At 35.8% G+C, this 24461-nt stretch overlaps 2 protein-coding genes across 3 annotated transcripts in view; one reads left to right on the top strand and one right to left on the bottom strand.

Annotated features, from left to right (window-relative positions):
- bmper (BMP binding endothelial regulator) overlaps positions 1–17606 on the top strand; it is a 37089-nt gene extending 19483 nt beyond the window's left edge. The window contains exons 3-16 of one of the 2 annotated variants that reach the window (XM_055047164.1): positions 1068–1167; positions 5664–5746; positions 6007–6097; positions 6529–6611; positions 7634–7733; positions 7816–7925; positions 8448–8582; positions 9037–9141; positions 12553–12598; positions 13247–13398; positions 14004–14205; positions 14325–14667; positions 15048–15178; positions 15579–17606. In XM_055047164.1, coding sequence (XP_054903139.1) covers positions 1068–1167; positions 5664–5746; positions 6007–6097; positions 6529–6611; positions 7634–7733; positions 7816–7925; positions 8448–8582; positions 9037–9141; positions 12553–12598; positions 13247–13398; positions 14004–14205; positions 14325–14667; positions 15048–15178; positions 15579–15760 — 1863 coding nt within the window. In that variant the 3' untranslated portion in view covers positions 15761–17606. Of the gene's footprint in view, positions 1–1067; positions 1168–4169; positions 4234–5663; positions 5747–6006; positions 6098–6528; positions 6612–7633; positions 7734–7815; positions 7926–8447; positions 8583–9036; positions 9142–12552; positions 12599–13246; positions 13399–14003; positions 14206–14324; positions 14668–15047; positions 15179–15578 lie in introns of those variants that run through there. The other variant, XM_055047165.1, reaches the window with a different exon arrangement.
- An 813-nt stretch (positions 17607–18419) lies between these two features.
- Positions 18420–24228, bottom strand: eaf1 (ELL associated factor 1). Its single transcript, XM_055047168.1, has 6 exons — positions 23978–24228; positions 23083–23177; positions 22603–22739; positions 22331–22503; positions 21668–21889; positions 18420–21598 (listed from the first exon to the last, which is right to left on the bottom strand). The coding sequence occupies exons 1-6, from the start codon at positions 24078–24080 to the stop codon at positions 21549–21551; spliced, it is 780 nt and encodes a 259-aa protein (XP_054903143.1). The 5' UTR covers positions 24081–24228; the 3' UTR covers positions 18420–21548.
- Positions 24229–24461: the final 233 nt, after the last annotated feature.

Genomic DNA, 24461 nt, shown 5'->3' with positions numbered 1-24461 from the left:
TACACTTATTTAAATGCTTGACTTGATTAATGTGACCCTTTATCTTTGTAATAGTCAGAATAGTGACAGGTTAGGGTTATGGTAGCTTCAAGCCCTGCTGTAATCAAAGATGTTGAAGAGGCCTTTTGTCAAAATTTTACTTATATTTCTCCTGTTAAATATGCCCTAAATAAACTCAAATGTGCCTTTTTTTGATAAGCCTGTAATTAATCATCCACTATATTTTGAGCTATTGGCCATATTTCCTTTTATATAAATTTAAGCAGAGAAACATTTCAGTCCTTTCACTCCTTACTCTCTCAGATGTGAAGGTCTATTTTAAAATTTGGGATAAAGATGACAAAAAAGCAAAAATGTTATTTAGCAGTCATTTTTAAACAGGTTGTCTTTTCTAGAACATTCTTTAGCACTGTGTCACTTTCTTTAATCATATCACTGAGTATTTTTTCTTAGCTCCTATTTGTTTCTTCTAAAGCATCTTAATAATATATAGAGAATTTTTTTGTCATAACCTGGACAGTAAAGAGAAGATGTGACAAAAAGGATTTGCACCATATCAGGCTATAAAAAAAAGAAAGTGTAATCAGGTCACAATTACTGATTCTTAAAGAGCTTTTTGTTAAATATGAAGAAAAAAATATCAATAATTGAAGGCTTATGTAGCGCTCGTGCTTCAAATCAAAACCCCGAGGTAGGTCATGTCAGAGTAATAAAGACTGAATATTAAATAATTACATTTGGGCTGATTATCCTGAACAAAGCACCTCATAAGGCTTTACCAGAAAATTTTAAAGCATCTTTATTAGGTGGTATCTTGGTCATGATGGCTGTATTTAAACATTTAGATTCTAAATGTTAGGCTGAATGTTAGGGGATTTTTTTCACTTCTAAATTTTAGAAGTGAAAAAACCCCACAATTTACCTTGATAGTCAATAGTGATAAAACATGATGGAAATAATGGATGAGATAAAATGACTGTAATATAATAGACTAAAGTCAGAGTTTTGACAGTTGAAAAATCTGAAAAATAACAGAGCAGCGCTCTCTTCCTGTGTCTGTCCTGCAGGATGGGAAAGCAGACTGTAAACAGGAGAAATGTCCGCCGGTCTCTGATGACTGTGCTCTGGTGGTGAAACAGACTGGCGCCTGCTGTGAACGGTGCAAAGGTAAGACAGATTAACAGATCCAGAGAAAGACGAGAATGTCTTTTTATGTCTTCTGACCCTGATATGACGGTGAATAAACAGCAATGAGGATAATAATGAACTTGGGAGTTTTCTGGTATCTGCAGATGCAGGACTCTAATGGGGAGAACTGCTATAACGCAGAAACATAAAGCTCATACAGATTCACCAAACCTTCAGAGACCATTTTACTGCAGTGCATGCAAACAGCCAGGCCTGAATGCAACCTGTGGGAGTAAATCTGGATGTTTTTTTCACCTCATGTGAAGCCACATACACACAGCCATAGCATGTGGAGACAGTTTGGCTGCTGAATGGGTTCACTGTCAGGTTTACAAGCAACAGAAATATAGTTACTTTTATGAGTCTGAAATCATCCAAGAGGATTTATTTGTTTATTCTTCCACATGGGCAGCATCATTCTGATCACTGTCTTAATGATCAGAATCGTTCAAGGATCTCTGAGGATGATCATCTGTGTATTTAAATCTTCTTCTGAATTTTCTTATAATTTACACTGTAATAGCTAAACACAAAGTGAATAACTAGTTGAATCTGTAAATGTTATTATTTACAGATTATACATAGCATGTTTGTGGAAATGTTTACCTCATTTAAATTTCTCTTAAGATCCCCTTAAAATACAACAACTTCAAGGGTAGCACTATGATATATGGGCAAAATGCAAAGAAACCCAACACAACATGACGAGCTAATAAAATCTATCAGTAGGTAAGGACAATGCCCAAATAATCAAATTGATAAGGGTATTTCATACTCAACCAAAATCCTGTGTAAAGAGAAGATTAATAATAGTTCTGGGGAGATTGCACTTGAGATGGGGGACTGTTCCAGAATTTTTACACATGTATTTCCTCAATTTTTATGTGAATATTGAACAGAGTCTGCAGTGCAACAAGATGATAAAAATACTGTTTAGTGTTTTTTTTTTCCAGAACATTTTCCTTTTGTATATTTTCACATTTAAGTCTAAGTCTGTTAATCACTGAAATAAATCAGAATCAATTGGATGGAAATTCAATTTCGACAAAGCAAAACATAATGAAGTTACCTACAGTAAGTTAAGACAGCTGTGATGCTTAAAAACAATGGCAACAAAATAACCAAATATTTCTTCCGATTTCTTCAGAAGAAATATGTTTTTTACTAACTAACCTGCAACCAAACTTCACCTTTAAATGATAGACAAACTTCCAAAATGACCTTATTGCTTGAAAATGTATTTGATGAAGAAGCCATGTGGCTCCATGGAAATATAAAAACACTCACACTTACCTCTGGCTCTCTGCGGGGCTGCAACCTTTTTGTTTGCAGCTTTCTGTTTTACGACTCAGCACTTCATTAGTAGAAGTGGAGAAAATCACTGCATCGTCACTGCAGCCAGCTTTCCTGACTGATGAACTCTGCTTTGTCTTTGCTACTGGAAACACACCAGTGGGTTGTGCTGCTGTGTTTTTGCTCCTTATTAAAGTCATTCTTGCAATTGATGAGAATCCCAGTCAGGATGCGTCACTTTATTACAAAGACTGTGGTCTAAAATTGCTTTTGAAAACAAGTTTATGCCACAGTGGAAAAATAATGAATAAAGCAACTATTAGAATTGTGTTAGTTAAAGAGATCCTCTGAATGAGGGTACAGAATGTTATTGTTAGCTGTTTAAGCACCTTTTCTGTTTAAACCATCAACATATTGCTTTTGGAAGCCAAAAAGTCTTACAGACGTTTATTTATTTATTTATTTTTACTTGATTAAAGAGAATAAGCTTCATTGGAAATGTTTAGTAAATTTTCACAAATAAATTATAAATAGTTTGAATCCAAATAGTTACTTTTAATTACAGTTGGTAATTAAAAGATTAAAAGTTGGTCTCTTGATTCTGAGAAAGGAATCACAATATACTGATTAATGCCCTGATGGTTGTGACTCTGCCTTTTTTTTACACTACAAGTCAAACTGTTTTGGTATAGCACTGCCTGTTGCAACGTAAAGTGCTCCATATTATCACTTACACTCTCAGAGAAGTGCAGAAATGACACATTTTCTCTCAAATTGGGTACACAGTACTTTAGTAGAAAGCCTATTTTTGATATCTTGCTATTTGTCTATCTTCAGGCTGCTGGTTTTAACATGTGAGATTCAGATTTTTGTTACCTGAACTCAACCTTGATGTATTATGTACTTTGCTTGAAAGTCCCAAATACCCCAAATATTTCTAACAGATGCTGTTTTACACTGATAAAATATAAAAAGCAGGTAGGAAAAGATGGTGACTGTGCCTCGCAAATGTAGCCCATAAGTGTACATTGTCAGGATTTAACCTGACAGACCAACTAAAGGAATTGAGAACAGAAACCTAAATCCTGTTGGTAATCTGTAGCAAGACTCTCTGTCCAATCTGACTGAGCTGAAGTTGTTCTGCAAAGAATAGAAAAACATTTCAGTCTCTGCAAAGCTGCTATAGACATTAGACTGACCTTTCATCTAAAATCACAAGAAAATACATAAAAGTGTGAGGTTGTATAAGAACATGTGGGCAAAGTTCATAATGCATGAATGTTTTTCAAGCCGCTGTGTTGTTCTTTAACATTGGAATTTTGTTAAACCTATTTTCTAAATTATGGCAAGTCTTCCTGCAGCAGTAATATTGCATCACTGGATTTATTTTACAAAGCAGAAAGTAGATCAATGACTCTGATTAGGTTTCAGTGTATGAAAAGTTAAAAATTGATCTGAGACCGCTTACTGTAAAAGGGATGAAATGAATAGGCTTCTCATTCAGCGCTGCAAGGAAAGTGGGTGACAGTGGAGCGGTCGTTATGTAAAGACTAGCTGTTGCATCTAAATGCTTTGCTCTGAGGCTGGATTTGTGGAGGAGGGGCAGAGGACTAGAGTTTCATATGTACATTTTTCTGTTTCCAGAGTTAGTTGATATAGAGCCTGGATAAAGCAGGTTGTTTGGTAAACTAACTCCGAGTTAAACTTCTCCACAACCACATCCCTGATCCATGTGGCGTCTTCAGGATGCAGGTTTTTATTTTTATTATTTATTAATGTACTCCAATAAACAAATCACACACAGATTGTTTTACTAATATGTGGTCTTCTATATATAATTATCTGTTCTAAATTTGTGAGGTTAGATGGGACTGAATATAACAAAGGTAAAAGTTTGATATTTGTATTTATAAAAAAAGAAAGAAGTAGAAAAGAATGAAGCTGAAATCCTAATAAAACGCACATTTAATGAATGTGTGCCTGGAACATGACAAAATGTGGGAAAATTGAAACGGTATGAATACTTTTTCCAAGGCCTGTATGTTCTCATCACAAAATATTTTTATTAGGTCCCCCAAAAATAAAGATTTATTACCAAGAGATCTGAGTTTATTACAGGAAAAAGTTGAAGCAGCCCTGCAGCTAATATTTCAGAATTGTTCAAATCCAGATTTCATAGAGGTTGGGATCACTTTTTATGAGAAATAAAAAGTGGTGATAAACAAATAAACTTTTTTACAACATATTGTATGCAGCTTTGGTATTGTTTTACTTTGAGAAATCTTTTTATTTACGTTAACATGAGGTAAAAACTTTTGTTTTTTTATGAAGGGATTTTAAATAGTTAAATTAGAAAACAAAATTGGGTTAGAACAATATATAGTTTGGAGAAATTATAAGAATCAAGCATCAATTTGTGTTTGCAACTCATCTTCTAGTTAGAGTGGTCTTACTACTGGTCTTTGCTTTAAAGCCAGTAAGCCTACAGTTACATTTTAAATGTAACTGAATTCAGAGGCTCAGTGTGTCATTCAGTGTGTCATTCACTGCAAAACTTCTCCTGAATTAAAAGAAGCAAAAATAAAAATATCTTGAGAAATAATAGTTTATCTGATCACACTACTTACAGCTTAGAAGCATCTTCCAGTTTCATTGCTGTCTTTCATGTTAATCATAAAGTTTATGAATCACAATTTTACCTTTGCAGATTTTCTTCTTGGTGAACCTGCAGTTTGTAAATGATCTATGGAAGAAAGATTTTTCAGCATTTGCAAAAAACTAGATGTAATATTTGAGATTTACATCTGGGATGATGAAGTGGTTGTTTTTGTCCTGAAATGAGTTCATGCACTAAATCACACTTTTATTCTCAGCTAAAGTTGTTACTTCATCTGTTTTGTTATAGGGATGTTGTTGCATAGCTGCTTTCACTCTCAGAACAGTTTAAACATTCAGGTGTTTAACCTAAAACAAATATTGCCACTGTTTTGTCTAATTGACGACATTTCCAGAACAGAAAGAAGTGTTTTCCAACCAACACCTCTAAAAGATATCTGCATCGTTACAACTGCCTCTTCTCAATATGCCATAGATGCCACAGCTGGTTAATTTTTAAATGTTAAGAGAATGTAAAGAGAATTTAAAAGAAAAAAATCTAACCATTAACTCCGTGTCTGCTTAAGGCTGCTTGTTAGATGGACGGTCGTATAACAGCTCCGTATCCTGGATGACCTCTACCAAACCCTGCATAACAACACGCTGTCAGGTGAGTCTCTGATACATATGTGTGACTGGTAGCAGGTAGAAGGGGGATTATGAAGTGGAAAGACTGGAAAAAGTCCAGAGGACAGACAAACTCATGCCTGGATAAAAATAACATAATTGTCATGCAATAATCAATGATGAGGATTGAAATAAGAGAGAAGATACAAACTGTGTCATAGCAGTTATAGATTGGAAAATAAAAAAGGTGTAATGATATATTTCAGATGTGAAGCTGAAGGAATTATTTTGCTTCTTGTTCAGGAAGGAGTGATCACAGAGGCGGAAGTTCAGTGTGTCATTCACTGCAAAAACCCAAAAATTCACCCCAAAAAGTGCTGTCCGACCTGCCCGAGTGAGTAAAAACAGATGAAACTTTTAATTTTCTCTTATTGTATTCACATTCATTTAGAGTGAACTCAAGAAGTTTATTTAAAAACATAACAGTGGCATTTTTAGTCATTTTAATTACTTTGTACTCAAAATAATTTGGCATTTGTTTGTTCTTTTTTTATTTTATCACCCAATTTACATTTTTAGACTTTTAAGGATCTATTTATTGTCGTATTTTCTGATTGCTCTTCAAACATTGGTATTATTTTTCACTGTAAAATGCTAGTCAAAATTTGTTTATGTTGTCACTTGGTGTTTCTGTGTCTTTCATCTGGTTTAATGCAGTGAATCATTTTCAAAACAAATATCTTTACAGAGATTTAAAAAATGTGTTTTAATAAACCGAATTTAAAGGACATGTAAATAAAATATGGTTGACATCTTTTGCTGCAGGTTGCATCTTTGAGGGTCTCCTCTATAAAGAGAAGGAAGAGTTCAGTCCTGAAGGCAAACCTTGCATCAAGTGCATGTGCACTGTGAGTACACATGCAGCGTAAATTCACCTTTCCAACAGGATCTCTGTCCTGCAAATGAGTTAGCTTTGGAGTCTCTCAGGAGTCACAAATTTCTGGTTGGAACAACATCCACCTCTCTGCTTTCCCCGTTTTAATTTCTCCCATGTTCCTGCTTGCCTCCACCATCTCCCCTTAGACAAACAAACCCTTCAGTCAGGTCCATAAACACATGGAAGTATTAATGTGTTGACGCCCAATAAGGACACCCGCCAGGATTTTTAAACAAATGCTCAAGCAAACTTGTTATCATACTTCTCCTTGTTTATTTATAAAGTTAACAGAGTTTCTTATGATGCTGAATGATTTTAATGTATCTGTCTGAAATTTAAAATGCTGTGTCAAGCTGTATCTATAAAAACTTATGAAAAAATATTGTTTTTCTGTATTTATCATTTGTTTCAAGCAGAGGCTGAGCAATAAAATAGGCCAGACGTGCACAGAGTGTGGGTGGGGAGCCGCATTTTTAGCTCTTCAGATGATTGTGTATGGCTCCCACCGTACACAATCATCTTAAAAAGTAATACTAATTTAATCTGTCATTAAAGATTGATTCCTCTTAAAGTTTTTAATGAAACGAAAAGTGTGTGCAATACTTTAAAAAAGGCACAAGAAAAAAAAAAAACATTTTTAATTCTTCTTGAATAACATGATTCAGGGATCCAATTTCTTCAACAATTGTGCTTTGTTGTAAAATGTCATTATAATATTGGAACATTTAGGTAAAGAAAAAACAATCAATGAATTTGCATTTGCACTTTTATTTTAAAAAATCTGATGTTTGTGATGCTTGATTACTTTCAGTTTGACAATTTTGGCCCACAAAATTGGGCCAAAATTAAAACCTAAAACATTTAGGTTATGTGCAAATCACATTTACACTGACATCTGTGTCAGAGTGTAAGAACATGGATGCTAATGTGATATACAAACATGAAACCATACTAATGTTAGTAATTGTGATTTTTCTTTTTTTTTTATTTTAGGGAGGACGGACTCTGTGCATGAAGGAAGTGTGTCCTGTGCTGTCATGCCCCGCTCACCTGAGCCACACCCTTCCTGGACAGTGCTGTCCCAGATGTATTGGTATGTCTTGAGCTTCAGCTCCTTTGTAATGCTCTGATTGTTCATGTGATTTTCTTCATACATGATCCTCTTCCATCTGCAGGTCAGCGGAAGGTGTTTGATCTCTCTTTAGGAAGTTGCCTTTTCCACAGCGATGTCTATGAGAATGGTACTTCCTTTATGCTCAACAACTGCACCACCTGCACATGCAAGGTACTTTCTCAGAGATTAATTTTTATTACAACACATTTAACTCTTAAACTTATTTTACTACTCTTTTCTGGACAATATGAAATGTCAATATTCTTCGTTTCTGACTTAAACTTAGACCAAAAAATGTCTTCAATTTCAGAAACATATATATATATTTTCTAAGTATTTGGGTATGATTACCTTTTATGTTGTAAGATTTTGATCAAACGATTGTTTGTGGTTTCCTCAACAAATTTCTTTAATTTGAAGAAATTTTAGAAGATATTTTTTTTAATTAATATTGTATTACTTACTTCAAAGTCTCAATTTCAAAAAGCCCAGATAATTATTCTTTGGCTTTCTAAGCCTCTGATTGGTAAATAATTACTATCATGAAAACCACAAGGAAATGAATGAATGACCGGATTTATTTTATCTGATTTACTGTCAGATAGTGCAGAAAAATTCTTCTATGTCTCTTTATGCAGTGTGTGTCAATATCTAGGATCAAGAGTGATTAATTATCTGTTTCTTGACCTTAAGGATTCAACAGTGGTGTGCAAAAAGCGGTGCTCACGTCCAGGCAGCTGCCAGGGCAGTCAGTGCTGTGATGAGTGTTTGTCTTACGTGAAGGTGGAAGAGGTGAAGTACTGCAGAGTGCGGAACAAAATCTACAGGGTGAGGACAAGAATGAATGGATTATTGATGGACAGATTAGTCACTTTTTGATAAAGAGTAATACATGGATGGAGGCAGGATAGATGGGATGAAGAGACTGATAGATAAATAAATAGCAGGACGATGAATGAGACGATGGATTGGAGAGCTCCCCTTGTGGTGGATGATCATTATAGCAGCTGAGTTAAACTAGAACTCCAACCAAGATGCAGAAATAATCATTATTTTTATGCAAACAAATATTGTCTTAGTTGCATTCAATTTTTATGTATAGATTTTTTTCCCCATCTACTCAAATTACAGTAGTTACAGACCATTATTTTAATATTGGTGTTTCACACATTACTAAATTAGCAAGCAGTAAAAGAAATGCAGATGTTGGGTTTATGACAAAATATCTGAAGGTAATTTATTCTATATGTGCCCTAATTCTGTGACCTTGTTGTGTCTGTAGGAAGGAGACATGTGGTCGTCAGTGAACTGCACTCTTTGTGCCTGTGTTAAAGGCAATGTCGAGTGTCGGCCCAAACAGTGTGTGCCGATCACCAGCTGCCCCTCGGTGAGTGACAGAGATTCACTTCTACTTGTAGAAGTACATCTGGATTTTCTGCTTGTTAGATTTGCAACTTGTGTTATTTTGTCTTCTCCCAGACAACGTGCATATCTTACAGGTCCCTGGTATGGTCCAAAACTTTCTGTCACTTCCAAACTCATAAATGCCCCAAAATGTTGACAAAAACTATTAGCCTGATCTAAAAAGTAGCACGTATTATTTTCCCTTATGTTTTTATAAATATAAAATATTCTTACATTGTTATTTCAGTCTGTTGATTTATGTGTAGGAATCACCACCATTTACTAGTGAATGGAATGAACTAATATTTACTTGAATAAGAGCTTAATATTTTACACTTTCTTGCATGTGCAATTTCCTTCTGGTCAATATTCACCATAAATTAATAATAATAAAAAAAAAAAAACATAGGTAATCGGTTTTAGGTATTTTCTCCAACTGTTAAATGGCAGCAGCATGCTGAGTTTAAAAGAAGTTTGTGCTGCGTTCACCTGTCGCAGAGGTCGCTCCGAAGTCATCTGTCGGTCTGCGGGTGATGGAGTGGATTCCTGACATACCGCCGACCGGTGCTGGTCATGCAGTCAGAGATGGTGTCAGTGTTAGTCCAAGTTCACACGCTTCCAGTGGTTACAACAAGCCCTCACCTGTTGTTAGTGGTCAGAGCTGGAGACTACAGAATGATGTTGGTGGTCTGTGTTGCAATTTCTCTCCAAAGAACATGATTTGTCATGCCAGATTAAATTTCATCATTATTATTCTTTATGAGGTGGGAATTGTTTATGTTTTTGTTTAAAACAACTTAATTTTTTAATGTAATTATCACTATTATTTATGGACATTCTTGTTGTTTTATTTGGAATGGGAGAACACCATGTCAAGGGTTGTGTCATTTACACACATAAATTATAATTTGGGAAATAAAACCATCAAATTAAAACTCACCCACTCTCATGTCACCAGTGTTTGTGAAAATTCAGTGAAAAGAACTGCAAGTAGTGAAAAAAGCACTATAAATTGAACAAAACCTGAAGCAGTAAGCAGTAATTTGCTTACTGCTTCAAATTATGTTCTGAATCACTGTTAAACTGTTTAAGATCTCTGCAATGCTTCACATGGCCCAAAATGGACGTCCATTCATAGTGCAAATAAAGGTTTGCACTATTGCAAACCTTTATTTGTTAAAGGTTTGCAATAGTGAAGGGGCAACGTGGAAAATATTGAAATGTAACCTTTTTGTTGCATGGTGCATTGTTCATCGATTAGAAAAATTGTTTAACTTTGAACAACTTGTTCAACTTGGTTGAACAAGATGGAAAGTATTCTGGTTTCTAAGTGTATCACCAAAACAAACAGGAAGAAAATACAACTGTGATGAAGGTGACATCACTTATTGAACAACAATGAAATATTAAAGAGAATTTGGTTGATTGAATGTTGTCTAGGAGCAGCTAATGTCAAAACATGCACAGCTTCTGTTAACCTATCGCATCTATAATGAATCCAAACATTGAAAACATGTTCAAAACACATCTTTCTAAAACAGAGCAGGATGTAAAGAGAACTGAGAGAACCACATCTTGGCTCAGTTTGGGATTAATTAATCTGGTCGTATACAGCATGCAAACTGCTCCACCTGTTCTTGGTGGTCACAACTGTGACTCTTCACTGACACAACACACTCTCTAAGCTCACATGGACACACACAATCTCTCCCAGGTCGTCCTCCTGCGGTCAGCAGCAGGTCACCCGAGTGTCTGGGTCCCCTTTGGAGACAGCGTGTCTCCGAACAGCCTTTTGTCTGTATTACGTTTGAGTGACAGCAGAGAAGAGGTTCCCTATATTTAGGCCCTTGAAAACTAATCTGTCACTGTGTGTGCATTTTGAAAGGGAGTGTGTATTCCTCTATGTGTGTGTGTGTGTGTGCACTCTTCAAAGACTGAGAGTGTCCTTTGTGTGGAGGATAGAACTGAAGCGTATGCTGGGAGTACAGAGAACGTCTATGACCGATGACAGATGAGTGGCGTGCCCATGAAAAAGACAGGGGAGGAAAAATACTTTAGAGTTGGCCTGTCCAGGCTTTCAAAGGAGAGATAGAGTTAAAACGGGGGTTGCTGTTTGAGCTTCAAAATTAAGGCTTAAAGTTTAGAAAAACATTACATCAGTGAGGGCCCTCGTTTAGAAGGAGGTGCAAATGAAGAGTTTCCCTCAGGCAACAGAAACTGCGTGTAAAAGAGTTTTCTGATCTGCTCTTCTGATGGAGGTTGAAACATACACACATACTCATGCACCCACACATAGACAGAGGTTCCTGTTACACAAAGTCCATTAGTCGCAGTTTTGTGGCATACCTGATTTGACTTTAATCTCATTAAAACACAAACCATTTCTTTTGAGCTTAGGTGGGTAGCAGGAACTAAATCGTTAGTTACTATATGATTATCCCAAAACAACAATCATAAACATTAGATCTGCTAACACTAAAGCACTACAAAACACAGTATTTATTGGAAGCTGTGCTAAAGTATTGACTTCAATTCAAATTATATTTTTGTTGAAAGATTACAAAGATTATATTTTGTATTTAAGTTTATATCTTGTTCTCTAATAGTTATAGTTTCTTGTGTTCCTGTATATTTCTTGTTTGAAAAAATTATTATAAATAGAAAGTGAGAAGAGGAAAGGATCTGCTGTGTAAAGAGTCTTCACTTCAAAATTAGAACAGACAAACTCCAGCGCTAACAATCTTAACAACCAATAACCATTACATCATTACAGATGTTTAACTTTGATCAACTAAAAGTTTCCAAAGCAGCCAAGTGATTTACAACTTTCAAATTTACCTCAAAAAATAATTTAGGGAAGTAAGCAAAAGCGCAATGCAAATAATTAGCTCTGCTAATTAGTAGAAGCGTATCCACACTGCTTATGAGCTTTGCATTTCAGAAGTAAGGAAAAACTACAAACATTTAGAAAAACAATCCATGTTTTTACTAAACATTCAGTCCAAAGTTTTATCTTGTGAATGTCAACTAGCTTTTCAAATGCAACTTTATCAGCTTTTCTGAAAGTAATCAAGGTTTAAATAAACTTTAATAAATTGACTTTTAATTTCACTCAATATGTTGTGCACTGATAACAGTGACTCAAACAGTGTTTTTGATTCAATGCATTATGATTATGAAGGGATTTGAACCAATTCAACCATTGGACAATTTTTCCTTGAATGATTCTGACTGGCATTTTGCAGGCAAAAAACTGAAAAAACTGTTGATTCCAGTCCTCCCATTAATTAAGTGGATCTGTTATAAAGTGTTTTATCACTTTTGTCCAGACATTCTTCAGTCTTTTTTTTTTTTTTGATAAGTATGAATAATGCCTCCATCTCGTTCCTTACAGAACAAGATCCTGAACAGAACCGGCTGTTGTCCAGTTTGCACTGAAAGTGAGTAAGTCCAACTAATTGGAGTATTAAATAATCTCTTACTTATCTTGAATGTTTTTTTACACACACACACACGCACACCCCCACACACACACACACCCACACCCACACACACACACACACCCACACTTACATACATATAAAGTGCTGCACGAACATATAAACAACCTGCATGTTTCCATGTTCCTACATTGATCTTTACTTCTGAGAGCAAACTTCTGCTGCTTTGGCTAAGTAGTCCTCACAGTACTTTGGTCCAGACTGTGGTTTTGTCCTCAGGTCATTTTTCCTCAGCAGAAATCCCCCAGCCTGGTCTATTTCAGTAATACAAATACCCTCTAAACCTCATTTGCACATAAAATAAAATGTAGTTTTATTTGGGTAAGGCAGACTTTTTACCACACCACATATACTGGTTTCACTTCTGAGCAAGGCAGATTAGGACCACATATTTTTGTATTTCTCATAAATTCAGTTTTCTGGAGTTGGATTTCATGTTTTTCAGATACATTAGTTTTAAAGCTTGTGATGTTTCGTGGTCTGCTGCTCTTTCACTGCAGTTATTTATAGTTACTCAGATTTGAACAGCAGAAGCATTTTTCCATGTTTTTCTTTATCATCATTCCCTTTCTCTTTTCTTTCGTACAGAACCTGGGGTATGCACAGTCTTTGGTGACCCTCACTACAACACCTTTGATGGCAGGACCTTTAACTTTCAAGGAACGTGTCAATATGTGCTGACACGTGAATGTGGCAGGACCCAATCTGCAATGTCTGGAAACAGCATCAACAGCTTCACGGTAGGTAAATAGGTAAACAGAGGTTGCGAGAATTTGCTTACCCCAAGCTAGATGAAAAATAGAAGGAAAAAAACTCACCTCAGCTTTATATGGAAACTTTTCTACTGTGGAAGGAAAATTAAGTAGTTTTCAAAATTTTTTATAATTAACAATCTGAAATGTGTGACCTGCATTTGTAATTTGCCACTTTTACTCTTTAGCCCTATATAACATCCAGTGCAGCCTTCATAAGTCACCTACATGATCAAATCCACTTCCTTTAATCTCAAATCGTCCTGACACCACCAAATTTACAGCCAGAGATACAATGGGATGGACTGGACCAAAATGTCTAAAATCATTGAAAAACATGTTCACAAACACTTTCCATCCATTCCTACAAAGGTTAAGCTATTCTGCAGAAAAGAATAAACCCAGACCACCTCAAAAGATTTTGAGTTATTTGCTGGGAATTAATGCAAATGAGTGGTATACCTTTCTAAAAAAAACCTTTTCCAAAACAGCTGGTTGTTAAAAAAAACTGCAAATGGTTGATAGACTTACCTTCACATCAAGATCTTGAGCTTAAATATTACTGTAGTAAGTTATATTTCTCTTAATTGCAGGTGCTGGTAAAGAACGATGCTCGGCGAACTCGCTCGTTCTCCTGGACTCAGTTCGTTGAAGTTCGACTTGGCGCTTTGAGTCTCAGTCTGCATCAGCACCTCACAGTTCGAAGGAATGGGACTCGCATTGCATTGCCGTACCACGGCCCTGGGGTGCACATCGATTTGGATGGATACCTTCTTAAACTCACCACCATTGCAGGTTGGGAAACCTTAAGACTCAGTATATTTGGACATCATTGGGCAACTGAAAATTTAGCCCATATTAACTTTTTTCAATAGTAAATCCACAGCCCCTAAGCTTTGTTTTTCACACTACAGGTCTAGAAATTACCTGGGATGGGGACAGTTTTGTAGAAGTTGTTGCTGCTCCCCACCTACGCGGTCGCCTTTGCGGCCTTTGTGGGAACTACAACGGTCAGAAGCGAGACGACACCATTGGGGGTGACGGCTTGTTGAAGTTTGACGTGGACGAGTTTGCGGAATCATGGCGAGTCGATGGAAATGATGTTTGCTCCCAGCAGCATCCACCTCGCAGGTCGACGTCCCACCTGTGCCCCGGCACAGTCAAAGTCAAGCTCCGGGCTCACCGAGAATGCCAGAAGATAAAATCGTGGGATTTTCAGAAGTGCCACCGTGTGGTTGATTTTGGGCCGTTCTATAGGTAGAAACAAGATTTTTTTTTTTTTTTTTTTTTGTGGAATTGACTGTTTTGTCCACAAGCCATTTAGTTACTGATTAAGCTTGTGACAAGAGCTTTTGTCCATTTGTGCTACTCTTCAATCAATCAATCAATCAATCAATCAATCAATCAATCAATCAATCAGTGTGTTTGAGGTGTGTCTCGATTTAACAAAAAGTGTAAATTAACCCATAAGAAGCTTGCACAGCAATGACAGTCATCTGGCCATTCCCAAATTATTTGAAGATATAGGATTCTGGATTGTATTTACAAATCTTACTTCAAAAATATCTGACAACATTCAGACTTCATGTTGTGAAAGTGAAGCCATTCTACACTAAATCATGTCATGCTCTTTGCAGGTCATGTGTGACAGACATGTGCGAGTGTCCAGTCCATAAAAACTGCTACTGTGAGTCTTTCATTGCCTACAGCAGAGCCTGTGAGAGAGAAGGAGTGCCGGTACAGTGGAAGCCTGACAACGTCTGCATGGGTTAGTGTTTGTGGCTCATCATCAGTCCCATAAGCTAATACATAACAGAAGAAACACAATAGATGACTTGAGATCTAAATACTGGCCTTTCTTATTTCCTTTCACCTTAAGGGTGTTGCATAGATTATGTATTTATGATAGCGCTGTCCTCAATGGGAGATCAAAATAGGAAGTTTGGTTTATCCCGAATAAAATTTGTGATTCTTATCTTAAAACTAATGTAAAGAATTTGGCATTTAACTGTACTGGATTTGCTAATGAAACAATTTGGTTCATGTTTTGCTATTTACGTTCTGAGTGTGTTTGTGCTTAAAAATAATGCATGAGTCTATGAGATGTTTGTTGCATCTAGTTTTTATGCATCAACTCCTAATGTTCTCTTTTTTCTACTTTCTCCCAGCCACCCAGTGTAAACATGACGCAGTCTATGACACCTGCGGTCCTGGATGTATTAAAACTTGCGACAACTGGAACGAGATCGGACCATGTCATAAACCCTGTGTGGCTGGCTGCCACTGCCCCGCCAATCTGGTGCTGTTCCAGGGACGCTGCATCAAACCCACGTCCTGCCCTGGTCGGTGACCCTTGTTAACCTCTGACTGAGTGGGAGGGGCTAATTTAGGGAGACTCGTCTGTAGTGTCCAAACTAGAGGACCAAGCTAACAAAGAGCGCTAAGGACTCTAATGGGTTCAAGTCTACCGGTCAAATGCACCGCGGTACTCAGGGTCCATAATGTTGCAAAGAAACGTGCTGCAGTGACTTCCAACATAAGAGAAACCAAAAACAGGGGATAGACTGACACATCTCAGATGTTCTTGTGCCTCTTCTGATGCCAAGTACTGTGACATTTTTAGAGAAAAAACTAAATATCAAGAAAAAACTCAGGGCACCATCTGAGGACCACTCAGGCTTGGGCCTTTGAGAAGCTGCTTGGGCCAGAGGACTCATCTCAGAGCCAATCAGGCACCTCCTTGCAAAAGACTTAAGTTGGAGACACTGGGTATATGGATTTGTGCATTACTAAGAAACTTTCTGATGCATCATATCAAACTGCCCGGCTGATCTCTATTCCATCAGTGCATACTGTAAGCTTACCAGATTCATATGAAAGACAAAACAGCTTTTATATTATTATTGCTCTAATTATTATTATGTGTTGTTGATGTTAATTTATATATCCTTCGTTGACATGTTGTAGCAAGAGCCAGAACCAAGAAATCTAATTGTTTTGTTTGATTCAAAGGGAAACATAAAGCTATTTATGTATTTGTTGTGTACTTTTGTGTTACTGTTTGAAGAAAAATGCCCAAATGTGACTCATTTATTGCACCATCGCAGGGAATAAGTACTGTATTGTATTAAAGCTCCGTGTACAGTTTGTTGTGGATAGCATAAAACCTGAAGGTGTTCATGTAAACATATGTTTCACTTGATGATAATTATTTAAGACCAGCGATATACCATTTGTTTCGAAGTTCCTTTTTGACTACTGTCTCTGCTCTTTATAGTAAATGGATATTGGAGTATGTCACTATCTTCAAACAAGGAAGAATTGGACAGAGAGTAAATTGTCTTTAGGAAATGTTTATACTACAAATATTAAAACTGGAATCAAATATACAAGAAAATTATAATACTGGGAGCAACAATGGAGTCAAAAATAAAAAGTAAATCAATCTGTTCCAAAACTGTAGCTGAATATAGATAGAGAAGTAGAGGTAAAAATAAAGAAATTAGAAGCATAAAAAGTGCAAAATGTCATTTTCAAATAATGAGAATTTAATTGTTTTTTTTTTAGATATTTCAAAATCCTTTTTTTCATATTTTGTTTTGTTTGCTGCTTCTGCAACTAATACAGAAATGGCAAAAAACAATTGAGAAAGAACACATATTAAATAAATTGTATTTTCGTACCTTTATATATAAACCTGCCTAAATTATTAAATATATACAAAATAAAATAATATGTGGAAAGTTAGTTTTTATTTACAGAAATGTATCTAATTATTCATTGTATGGATTTTATTTTTAAGATATTTTTTATGCTGTCCAATCGATTCTGGATTAATGTGATATACACAACACCATGGAAAAGGTTTTACCCCTTTAAAGATGTCTTTTGTTTTTTGCCTTGAATGGTTCAGATTAAACATTTAAGTATCAGAGCAAAGAAACAAATATTAAAATAAAAAAAGGTCATTTTAAAATGATTTTCTCATTATTAAGCAGAAAAATACATTCAATACCAACTTGGCCATAAGTGTAAAAGTAAGGGCGCCCTAACTTAACTACTGACTTCAGGTATTAGTGAAAACTGAAAATGAGTTGTTTCCCTTGTAGAGGAATTTTGGCCCACTCTTCTTTGAAGGATTGTTTTATTTTACGCAGTGAAGAATCTTTTTAACATAAAAAGCCTGTTTAAAGTCACAGCATCTCCTTTTTTTCTTTTTTAAGTGTTTCAGTTTTGGACTTGCTGATGAGTTTGACTCATTTATTTTAATCTTAACCATTTTGTCAAGTCAGTCAACAACTTTTTTTCCGAAACATTTAGTAGATCATCAAGATGTTTTCTGTACATGTGAAACTTGTATCTCAGCAGTGGTTTTTAATTTTGACTTCTCTGATTGATGCAGCACTTCAGATGTTCTGGGTTCTTTTGCAACTTCCTAGACGAGTCACTGAAGCTCTCTCGGAGTAGTTTGAGTTTGCTGGCCTCTTCTGGGAAGCTTCAGAATTTCCATGTTTTTTTTTTTACATATATAAAAAATGATTCCCATTGTGGCTAACAGGAGTTTTAAATCCTTAGAAATTGCTTGGTAACCTTTTCCTGACTGACTTCATTAACTATTTGTCATCCACTGCTTTCTTTTAGCCTACTTCATGTTGTCAAACAGGTGCTGTTTAAGTGATTTCTTTATTCTACACATCTGAGAGTAATCAGGCCTGGGTGAGGATAGTGAAATTAAACTCAGCCTTCCAAATAATGTGGTTGATCAAAGTTAATTCATGATTTATTAGGGAGGACAATTACTTTTTCCCACAGGGCCACACTGGTTTGAATAATATTTCCTGTAATAAATGATATCAAACGAATATAAAAATTGCTTTGTGCATTTGCTCAGGTTATGCCCGTGTTGTCTTGAAATGTGTTTTATGATTTAAAACATTTAAGTCTGACAAAAACAAAGAAACAGAAATTTGTAAGAGTGGAAATACATCAGTACACATACTGACACAAAGTAAAAATGGAATTCTTCACCATCAATGTGGGAAACTATTTTACTGAAATTTGCAAACTTAATACAATCCAAATTTCACATAAATACATTTCTAAGACACACAAAACTAAAATAACAAATACAACACAGTAAGTAAAACAACTGCACACTTTTGCCAGACTTTTACAGTTTGCATCGGAAACAACAGAATAAAAAAAATGTGTTGATTTCTTTTTGGAGTTTATTAAATCAACATTTGATCCTTACACTTTTACCAGATGCCAAAAAATAAACTAAGCAACACTAACATTTCCTTGGATATTAAAAAGTTGACAATCTAGTTTGTTCATTTGATTTAGCTAGGAAGGTTATTTGCATTCTCTTTGCACTTCAAAGTTGAATGTTTTTTTAATTCGTGGTGGAAAACGGAAGAATATCCGCTTAAGCTGGAAGTCATTATTTCCAGTCTACATTCGGCATAGAGCTGTAAACATGTTCCGTTTGTATTTTCATGCATAAAATAAAAAGAAACATATAGTTATAGGCTTGTATTGCGTATAGTACTGAGCACCAAAACAAATATCTAAGCCTATCATTTTCCAGCTCACAACTAGAATGAGCTGAACATATTTATGATTATGTTTATATATATATGTTTATAATTCTCTGTGGATTTTTAAAAATATTATTTTATCTACAATGAGCCCAATACTCATTAGGGAATCATCCGGTTGTTGTTTTTATATATAACTCTGGTTGTGGTTTCACCAAAACTGAATTTACTCCTAAGGATCACAGTTAAAAATGGCTGATTTAAAAGCAGTGAATGTTAGTAAAATCTCCATACAGGACAAATCAGAGAAATCTAGCTTACACATCCAAGAAAAAAAGTGGAATAATCCTTTAACTTACTGAGGTGGGATTGTTTTGTGATTCACAAAGAAGAAAAAGAGACAAAACCCCAGGTTGCAAATTAGAGGATACACTCTTTTATCACCTCTGGCAAAACACACCTTCCAGCTTCTTTTAAATAAGCCCTGCTGTCTCTAATGTATTGTTATTTAGTGCTACAGCATGCATTTGTAATGATTCTGCAACTGATGTCGATACATTGGAGCATGAAAGAGTAAAAAAAAGAGTAATGAAATCTGACACTATGAACCTTAATGATGTAAAAGTATATTCACTCATATTTCTTCTCTAGCAGACTAGAGAATGTACATACACACCTAACAGACCAGGTGTGTATGTCTGTATGCATGCGGTTTTGCTCGCAATAATACAGGTCAGAACTGGAGCAATGGAGCATTCATTTTAACAAGAAAAGAATTAAATCAGTTTTTGACAAGTGTAAAACAGTCTATTTTGTATGTAAAGTAATTTTAAATGTGATCTAAAACTTTCTACAAGTTTCCAAATGTAATTATGAGTTACTTTGTAATAATGAAAAAAGTTTTTTTCTCTATGACATCTTTTACAAAAACTATTTCATGTTTAGGCCAATTTTAATACTGAGACTCTTCTTTATTAGTAACTGTAAATAATAATACCAAACACAAAAATGTTTGCAGGTCAGTTAAAAAACAACAACAAAGTAACCAATTATACTGTTTGCACAAAAAGACTGTAAAACTGTAAACTGAACACGATCAACAATCCTGAATGTCTTTCTCTGGACAAGTTCTATTCTTTGGTGTTTTCTGCGTATATTACATTTACTTTTGTTACTAAACTAAAATTAGTAACATTTAAAGGTCCTGTGACCTAGTATATTTCTGGGTCAACAAACAACACATGTCTGAAACAAACAAAAGTTATCCTATAGGCTTGTTTTTGGCTTCAAGTCTCCTATAATGTAGAGCCTTTATATAATTTTAAATAACTGCCTCAATGATTGGCTTGGGAGGGCTGAATAATAATGTCAAATCTCTAAAACACAGAGATGATGCTTCAAGTACCTGAACCTAAGACCAAAAATAACATACAAAAATCAAACATTAATGAGAACATGGGTCCAAGCTGAAGGGTAGACACGGTACACACGGCTCTCAGATAGTAACACTCTCTGCAATCAACAAAAGAGCTGAGAGTAAACTGGAAATTGTAACCTTTTTTTTTTTTTTTTTTTGGTTATCCAGTTTCAAATACACAATGGTTGATTTTATCCATTTTCTAATCTACATCTGTTGCTATTTCAGAGAAAGAGGAACACAATGAGTAACAGTGAGGGTAAGCGAAAGTCCAACACAAACAAATCATTACATTACCTTCCGGAGAAACCAAACCAAGTTTGGAAGAACCCATTTTTTTGGTATAACAAATAAACCTGTTCAATGAATGTCTCTCATTGACTAGGTTTCTGTTTTAATTTTGAATACGGTCTGCCATCTTGTGGCAGGGGGAAAAGAACATCATCCAAGATGTTATTAATCTACTATAATAAGGAACTTGTATGAGCAGCTTTTATACCAATTGTAAACATCCTCACTTTCAATATAATTAATGAAAAGTCACTAAATCTCATTTTGAAAAATAGGGCAGGTAAAATGTATTTCCTCTTGTTTTTTGTAGTGCCAAATAGCCACTAAAGCTATTTAGTGGCTAAAGAATCAAATGTGAAATAACTAAAAGGTTATTTAAACACTGTTTTTGCACTATAATCTTTTAGTATTTAAAGAAAGAGAACGAATATGAATGTAAGTTTGATTCGTGCCGAAAGAAGTGCTAATAACAATAACATAAAGAGAGGATGTCCACAGCTTTGTGTGACATACGGGGAGGAACATGTGGGTGGTTCCGACTGAAACCTTTATCTTGTTCATTTTAATATAAAATCAAAACTTAATAAAAATAGAAGTATTCGGCTGATAAAACTAGCTTCTTTTAATATTTAAAATATGCATGAATGCTCTAGATATAATCTTCCATCACTCTCCGGTAAAACTCTTCCAAAACAAAATATACATCTAATAAAAATAAACTCCTAACGTGTCTATGTGGCCATCTTTAAGGAAGTACTAAAATAAAACTTTTAAAAACAGCCACACTACAATATAGGGATGGAGTCAGCTATCACAGCAAAGAAACTAATTAATCAGGCAGAAAAGAGGAAGATGAGGATGAGGTGAAGGAGGAAAGACTGACCCACAGTTCAGTCGTCGTCACTGTCGCTGCCCGACTCGCTGAGCTGAAGATCGTTTCCTGCAGAGAAAACAAATGAGAAACTGTTTCCTGGAGACACTTCAAAGCTAACAATAATCAGAAACTCACGGAGTGTGTTCATGAGCTGGTTGTTGCCCTGCTGCCGGTCGACTCCTCCGTTGACAACAGGGAGGCGGCTGGGGGAGGTCTGGCTGAGCAGCCGCGGTGCGTCATTCTCACCGTCACTGCTGCTGCTGTCGTCGCCGCTCCCCGAGGCACTGGCTGAGTCCGAGGAGCTGCTGCTGCCGCTGCTGCTCATCTGCTCTATAACATCCACTTCCGCTCTCAGCTCTGTCGGAATGGAATCAGCGTGCTTAGAGTTCCTTCCCTCTTCAAACTGACCCAAGTCAGACCTTCTTAAGCTCATCTTTAGCCTCTTAAAGGAGCAGTGTGATGTAAAATTACCTCTTTTGAGCTTCACATCAAAAACCTACCTGGAGTGTTTCGTTGATACTTTCATATATGTTTGAGAAATTATTTAATTTTCAGTTGTGCAAAACGTCTCTATTAACCTAACGCCGCCTCTGAGCTGCAGTTACCAAGGTCCGCTCAATGTCAAATGTTAAATTACAAAGTCAAATTTCTTCTAAATTATATTTAATATACATTGCATTTTACTTGGTTACTTGATTGTGCTATGTCATGGCACTATAAATCTGGAAAATACGTACTACTGCCCCTTTAATATTTCGCATTCAGGTAACTTTGATTTGCGCGGCTGAACCTCCTCACCTCTCTTGATGTCATCGAGCTGCGGCTCGGGAGAGGGGTTGTCCTTAGTTTGGGAGGGCGAGGTTTTGATTCCAGTTCCAGGTTTGGTTGGGGCCCGGAACTGAGAGCTCTGCTGGCTGGAGCGAACTGACTGCTGCTCAATTCGGGCCTGGATCTTACTGCTCCCCTCTGCCCTATAGCATAAACAAACAGCACAAATACCTAATATTAGACCTTTTAGATTGTTTTGTAAAAAACTGTTTGTCATCAAGTCTAAAGCACTTTCCCCTCACCTTGTTTTCTTCACCTGGATGCTGCTGCTGAGCTTTTCCAGGACGAATTCACCTGTGTCATGGTTAATGATGAGAACACAGTCCTTCTGATATGGTCGCTTGTTTCCCTTAAATACTGTCATAGGAGGCGTGGAGCCCTGAAAGACAAGTTTGATTTTAACTTCCTGTTATTTTTTATTTTCCCTAACTACATACTTCTAAGTAAAAATATTTTTTGAGATATGTAACAGACAGATGGATCTCAATGACTATTTTTCAACTAATAAGGAAACAACAGACCAGTATCTCCCATTTTAACCAAATTAGAAACACTTTACTTATTTATATAGTAAAATTGTCACATAATTAACAGATAAAATATAACCACTGACATATTACTCATTACTCAATATGTCAAACTGGAGTTTTAGGAATTTTCAAGCTGGCCTAACTGGCAATGTAAAAGTTACTTTGTGTCACCCCCTCCTCTGAGAGTCTTACTGGAATGTGAGGTAATGTAATGGTAACTTCATCTCCTTTCCCAACTTGCAGCTCTCCTTCACAACTCGTATCAATAGATGCTGGTTTGAAGTCATCTGAAAAAGAAATTAATGACGGGTCTGGTGAGTTCTAAATTTATATATATATATATATATATATATATATATATATATATATATATATATATATATATATATATATATAAACTTGTCCTCTCTGCATCCCTCTGCTGTAACACCATCTTGGCATGTCAGCCATGTCTCTATAAATGACAAAAAATCGAAATCCCTGAATGTTCTATTTAAAAAAAAAAAACATTCTGATTTTTTATTTTATAAATATAAAAGTTTAGGTTTCCAGCTCTAAGTATTAGCGGCAGCCCACACCTGATACAAGTGAGAGGGTCTAAGATTAAGTCACAGAGATTGCTGCAAATAAATTAAAGTGAGCAATTATGGGAACTGATATCTTCATTGTAGTTTTTACCAATATTATCACGTCTGTGCGTTTGTTTGTGGTTCTTCGGACAAAATGTACAAATCTGAGGGAGTAGATAAAGAAATAAACATAACTACTGTATGCCTATCTTGAGTGTTAAAACGTAGAATACAGAATAATAAATGTCTTATTGTTTAGTTCTTGTATTATGTTTTCCTATCCCAAGTCTTTATTAACCTTTGACTGTCAATGACTAACTAAGACCCTCTGACTCAGATAAAATTACGAATTTTAAACTCTACAAATATTTTAAGTACTATTTTGGAATGAACCTATAGTATATCGATATTGTCCCAATCGAATTGTAAGATACTTGTAACAAAAACAATGACATTGTTGTAATTATTTAGTAGTTATCTGCTCAGTCGTCAAGCACAAAGGCGCCTCTGACACTCACATCTGATGGTGTGAAATGAAGATTTTGGCCTCTTCTCGAAGCTTTCTCCGAGCTTCAAAACATGCTCCTCTTTATCCAGCAGCGGATTTGTACTCCCATTCATGGTCGAGGGTTTCTTTGAAATTATTAAAAACTTACATTTGCGTCAAATGCTCTGAAGCGCCGAGTTAAATCTGGCTACTTCAATTGGGATAAACAGAGACTCCAAATAAAGAAAAAGTTAGCCTGCGGATGCTAACAATTAGCAAAACAAGAACGCACTTCCGCTTTTGGTTCGACTGTAAAATACTTCCGAAAGTTGGTTGAAAGTAAGTTCTTAATGAACAAAAACGAATCTCTAGTAATAATTTATTAAAGTTATCCGATATTTTATTTAATGTTTACTTAGAATTTTTATCTATGCCAAGACAATGGTGCCATTGAAACTGACAAGGAATTACTATTTTTGTCTCCACACGGTAGAGTTCAAATAACGAACAAGATG

Source organism: Poeciliopsis prolifica, unplaced genomic scaffold (assembly GCF_027474105.1).
Source record: "Poeciliopsis prolifica strain line A6 unplaced genomic scaffold, Auburn_PproV2 SCAFFOLD025, whole genome shotgun sequence".
Lineage (NCBI taxonomy): Eukaryota > Metazoa > Chordata > Actinopteri > Cyprinodontiformes > Poeciliidae > Poeciliopsis > Poeciliopsis prolifica.
Note: the sequence above shows the minus strand (reverse complement) of the source record. Positions and strands in the feature narration are given on the sequence as shown.

What these genes read in the sequence shown, in the direction of transcription:
- eaf1 (XM_055047168.1), bottom strand. Translation starts at nt 24,080, where the DNA reads ATGAATGGGAGTACAAATCCGCTGCTGGATAAAGAGGAGCATGTTTTG. An exon ending in TTCATTTCACACCATCAGAT is followed by an intron (nt 23,178 to 23,977) that starts GTGAGTGTCAGA and finishes TTTCTTTTTCAG; the next exon opens with ATGACTTCAAACCAGCATCT. An exon ending in ATCCAGGTGAAGAAAACAAG is followed by an intron (nt 22,504 to 22,602) that starts GTGAGGGGAAAG and finishes TTTATGCTATAG; the next exon opens with GGCAGAGGGGAGCAGTAAGA.